Here is a 5193-nt window from a genome sequence, read left to right on the forward strand (position 1 = left end):
ATCAAAGTGGAACTTGCCAAGCAAGGACACAAGGGTTTCAAAATGCTTTAAAGGTGAAATAATTATTGTGTGACTTTAACTTGATGGGGAAGTGTCTACACTCCAGTGTTTTCAGTTCAATTTAAAAGCTTGATTAAATTACAATTTTACACAATAAGTAAAATTGTAAATGGGAGAAGAGTAAATGGAACAGAAAAGTGAGAAATAAGTGTGAGGGTTAATCACTTTAACGTTGCCCAAAACACTAACTGTATCCAACTGTATGCTGCAAGCCACTACATGCTACTCGCTAACCGCTAACCTTCAAGGCTAATGGTTTTAGCATAGACGTCAATATAAACACTACTGCTTCGGGTTAGCTTAGCTACACCCGAGAGTTTGTTTACAATATGGCGTTGGCAGACTGCGCATGTTCAGAGTTGAACCGGAAGAGTCTCCTAAGACTTCCGGGTCCGATCGTTGCTATGACAACCAACACAGACAGTAGCTCGCTAGCGCACTGCTTGAGGCACACAGTTTAAGCACTTTTATAAGAAATGTCAGCGCATTCCAACGCTACGCAAATAAACACCAGTTGTAGCCCACTTTAAGGCGTGGCGCTTAAAACTCAGTTTGTTAAGTGAGATAAAACTTTAAGAGGCAGATTCACTGCAACCAACACACTAACAATAATGCGATCACGGCGGATCTGACATTTCCGTGCCAGCTTCTCTAGACACACAAACACAGCAGGGCTTCTTCTCTGCTGGTGACACAAATTTAAAGATCCTACATCTGACTGAGAGCATTCTGGGTCTTGTGTCCTAAACTGTGGCTTTAACAGATTCCAGGAATTAAATCATTATTCTCAGTTCAGAAGAATGAAATTCATCACTGGATAAATTTGTACCAAAATTACATTTAATTAATCTGTAGTCAGTGCTTAAACATAAGTAAGCATTATCTGCTCTTTCTGATGTAAATGATGACTGTAACAGGTCATAATGTGTCTCTTTAAAACTCCTCCTAGTGAGGAAGTGCTGAGTCTGAGACGAATGCAGTCCTTCATAAACAGCCTGCAGTGTTCTGCTCTGGGGAGTTTAGTTTTATTCTCGGTTTATGGAGGAATCTGACTATCATTTTCAACACTGTGAAAGGAGGTGATTACTAACTGGACCTACAAAGTTATTTGTTTAACCTGAAAGAAACCTGAAATCAGGGTGTGATTACTTTTTATCAAAGTGAAAGTGAAACTCTGAGCATTCAGACTGGAGAGAACAACAACAGCAGCAAAATAAAATGGCTTGTAAGTTTTCAGAGGAGGATTTCTCCTGTCCTGTGTGCTGTGAAATCTTCAAGGATCCTGTTGTTCTGCGCTGCAGTCACAGTGTGTGTAAAGTGTGTTTGCAGCAGTTCTGGGAGACCAAAGGATCCAGAGAATGTCCTGTTTGTAGGAGGAAGTCATCTCTAGAAAACCCTCCCATAAACCTGGCCTTAAAGAACCTGTGTGAGACTTTCTTACAGGAGAGAAGTCAGAGATCTTCATCAGTGTCTGAAACAGTCTGCAGTCTGCACAGTGAGAAACTCAAACTCTTCTGTCTGGAGGATCAACAGCCGGTGTGTGTGGTGTGTCGGGATTCAAGAAAACACACCAACCACAAATTCTGCCCCATTGACGAGAGAGCAACAGACTGTAAGGTAAATAAAATGTACCTCTGAGATCATGTGTCACTTAAAAAAAAAAAGAAAGAGAAGATTATTCTACTTGACAATATCTATAGGTTCAATATTACATTAGGTTTTTGATCAGTTAATTCATATAATTACTAAATGTGAGCCTGCCATTCCATCATATTCGGATTTTCTCCATCTGAAGTGTCACTTACATAAACAGGAGCAGATCTTCCATGTTAGACTAAAGCAGTGTACACCAATAAACCCACATCCTGTTATTCTAATCTTTTCATTATTTTCTTCTACACGTAGTGGATTTTAAAACCTCTTCTGAATGCTTGTAAAAGAGAATATAGCTATTACTGTCTCATGTTGTTTAAAAACAAATATTGAACATTCTACAGTTAAATCCTCTCAGTTAGCAGTGATCTGAGTTAATGATGTGTAAAGTAAGAGCTGAAACACAGAGTCTCCATGCAGTGTGTTGATTTGTTTCAGGAGGAGCTGAAAACTGCACTGAAGCCCCTACAGGAGAAACTGAAGATCTTTAAAGACTGTAAACTGAACTGGAGTCAGACTGCAGAACATATAAAGGTTAGAATCAATAACATGGGTTTGATATTATAATTTTATATTTTATCATTGAATAATCAGTTATATTTAATTTAATTTCCTCTTCACTGCAGATTCAGGCCCAACACACAGAGTGGCAGATTAAGGAGGTGTTTGAGAAGCTTCACCAGTTTCTACGAGATGAAGAGGCAGCCAGGATCTCTGCACTGAGAGAGGAAGAGGAGCAGAAGAGTCAGATGGTGGAGGAGAAGATTGAGAAGCTGAGCAGAGACATATCATCTCTTTCAGACACAATCAGAGCCATACGAGAGGAGATGAGAGCTGAAGATGTCTCGTTCTTAGAAGTGAGGATCATTTAGTCACTATTTATACTGTGAGAAAGTAAAACTTCTTTCCATCATCAGAAACATCACATTTCAGTCGTGTAAAAATGTAAATCATATCCACTGATATTTGCTTTGTTGTTTTACAGAACTACAAGGCCACAGTGAAAAGGTGAGTGATGTGGTTCCTGTCTCTCTCGTTCTCTGTGTTTCTGAATCCAAACCCACAGCAACACTGACTCCTGAATGTTTTTGCAGAGCTCAGTGCACACTGCAGCATCCAGAGGAGCTTTCAGGAGCACTGATCCATGTGGCAAAACATCTGTCCAACCTGAAGTTCAGAGTCTGGGAGAAGATGCAGGACGCTGTCCAATACAGTAAGACTCTTTCTTTCTTTCTTTCTTTCTTCCTTTGAGTAAGTTTTTGTCTCTGTGTGTGTATGTGTGTGTGTGTGTGTGTGTGTGTTAAACATAAAAAAAAAATTCTGTTCTTTTTTCCCACTGTTTTTCTATGTTTGGTAATTACACTAAAGTGGTCTTTATAGTGATATGTTTCATTTGTGTAATGTTTTTAAATTATTACTACTACTACTACTACTAATAATAATAATAATAATAATAACAATAATAATTACATACGTGTGTTGACCTTCCATTTGGAACTCATGTAAAGTTTTATTTTGAAATCATTTTTCATTTTGAAGCAGTGTGACGTAACAGAACTTTTATTTTGAAAGGCTTCTATTGGCGTCAGACTGTTCAGAGTTTGAAATTTTGAGCAGAGGGACTGAGTGAAAACATGGAGCGATGCAGCAGCTTACAAAAGTTTTAGAGTTACAATTGTTATAAAGATTGTTTACATTTGTAATTTAAACACACCCCGAAAAGGGCACACGGCATGTTATATATGTTTATTAATTCATTTTGTAATTACAGTTATCATTTCTTTGGTTTAGACAAATGTTAGCTAGTTCCATGCTAATGTAATGTTTAAGTTAGCTTAGCTCCATCGAAACGAAATGTAAAAAGGGAAGCTAATGAAATGGAAAAGCATGTACAGTGACTGTGTGTGTGTGTGTGTTTTCAGCACCTGTAACTCTGGACCCCAACACTGTTCATCCTAAACTCATTGTATCTGATGATCTGACCAGTGTGAGACTCAGTGATGAGAAACAGAAAATACCTGATAATCCAGAGAAATTTGATGATTGTTTGTGCATCCTGGGCTCTGAGGGCTTTAACTCAGGGACACACTGCTGGGATGTTGAAGTTGGAGACTGTACAGTCTGGTTTGTGGGTGTGATGACAGAATCTGCTCAGAAGAAGGGAGACGTATTCTCCAGAAGTGGAATCTGGTGTGTGAGGTATTATAAGGATAAATATAGAGCAGATTCTACACCACAGCCAGAGACTCTCCTCTCAGTAGCACAGAAACTCCAGAGGATCAGAGTGCAGCTGGACTGGGACAGAGGAAAGCTGTCATTCTCCGACCCTCTCACTAACACACACATACACACTTTCACACACACATTTACTGACAAATTACTGCCATTCCTATGTGTTTATGGTAAAGAATCTCCTCTAAAGATCCTCCCACTTCAGTGCTCTGTAAGAGTGAATCAGATCAGTTAGAGCTGATATTATTTATTCCAGTTCATTAATGAAATATTGCAGATTAAAACATTTATATTCTTTGTGAAAGTTTGTTTTTACAGAATCACTGAACAGTTCATTGTGAAATGTTTTTTGAAGACCTATGACGTTATTTCGACTCGTCAGTTAAATCAATATAATGTGAAAACTGGAAATATTGATAGAATATCTTATTCTGAGTACTAAAAAATATAATATCTTAAAATACTGACACATCTTGAAATTCCTATTTATTAAATGACTAACTCCATCTTTTTCGCACAACTTTCAGTTCAGGGCTTCCACAAACAAACAAACCGCAGGATGAAATTAAAATAATAAACTTGTATTTAAATGTAGAATTTGAAATCTGAAATAGATTTAATTTTATTGATGTATTTTAAATCACTTTAAATAAACTGAGACTTTGAAAACTCATGTCTTTACTGTATTTGTACTTGTTAGCGCTGTGCTGTTAATCCTGGGTGAAATGTTTAGCTGGCTGTGTGTGTTGTGTGTGAAACTGTGCAGTGGAGGAGAATTCAAACTCTAAGTTTCCCTTCACCAGCAGTTTGTGGTTTTGCAAAGATCAGATGGATTTATTCTTTGCAAATTTCCAAATGGCAGGAGGCTCATTAATATTCATGAGCGTATCTCCCTTAGCTACTGATGCCTTATTTATGTTTTATCTCTCAGTAAATGCCAGCAGTTATTTGTTATCTTGCTGCAATTTTACAGCAATCAAATATTATTTTACTGTGATGTGACTGTGATTTTGCAATATTAATATTTATTTAGTATTGGAAAATTACTGTATATAGTAAGTGCAGTAAATATTTTACAGAACAGTGCTGTATATTTACAATACTTTACTGGCAACTAAAATTAACAGTAACTTATTGTGCATTTTACAGTAAACAGCTTCAGTATAAACATACAGTATACTCCTGTGTATCTATAGCAATACTGGACATGTTTAACAGCTATGCAGGTATGCAGGAACCATAAAACTA

The 5193-nt window shown here is 37.4% G+C and overlaps 1 protein-coding gene across 1 annotated transcript; it reads left to right on the forward strand.

The window, feature by feature from the left end:
* The first annotated feature begins 307 nt into the window (after positions 1-307).
* On the forward strand, positions 308-4614 carry LOC117597372 (zinc-binding protein A33-like). The gene is made up of 6 exons (XM_053234347.1): positions 308-1677; positions 2152-2247; positions 2340-2570; positions 2699-2721; positions 2808-2926; positions 3636-4614. The coding sequence occupies exons 1-6, from the start codon at positions 1279-1281 to the stop codon at positions 4178-4180; spliced, it is 1413 nt and encodes a 470-aa protein (XP_053090322.1). The 5' UTR covers positions 308-1278; the 3' UTR covers positions 4181-4614.
* Positions 4615-5193: the final 579 nt, after the last annotated feature.

This window comes from Pangasianodon hypophthalmus, chromosome 5, assembly GCF_027358585.1.
Source record: "Pangasianodon hypophthalmus isolate fPanHyp1 chromosome 5, fPanHyp1.pri, whole genome shotgun sequence".
NCBI lineage: Eukaryota > Metazoa > Chordata > Actinopteri > Siluriformes > Pangasiidae > Pangasianodon > Pangasianodon hypophthalmus.

What these genes read in the sequence shown, in the direction of transcription:
- LOC117597372 (XM_053234347.1), top strand. Translation starts at nt 1,279, where the DNA reads ATGGCTTGTAAGTTTTCAGAGGAGGATTTCTCCTGTCCTGTGTGCTGT. An exon ending in AGAGAGCAACAGACTGTAAG is followed by an intron (nt 1,678 to 2,151) that starts GTAAATAAAATG and finishes GATTTGTTTCAG; the next exon opens with GAGGAGCTGAAAACTGCACT. An exon ending in AAGATGTCTCGTTCTTAGAA is followed by an intron (nt 2,571 to 2,698) that starts GTGAGGATCATT and finishes GTTGTTTTACAG; the next exon opens with AACTACAAGGCCACAGTGAA.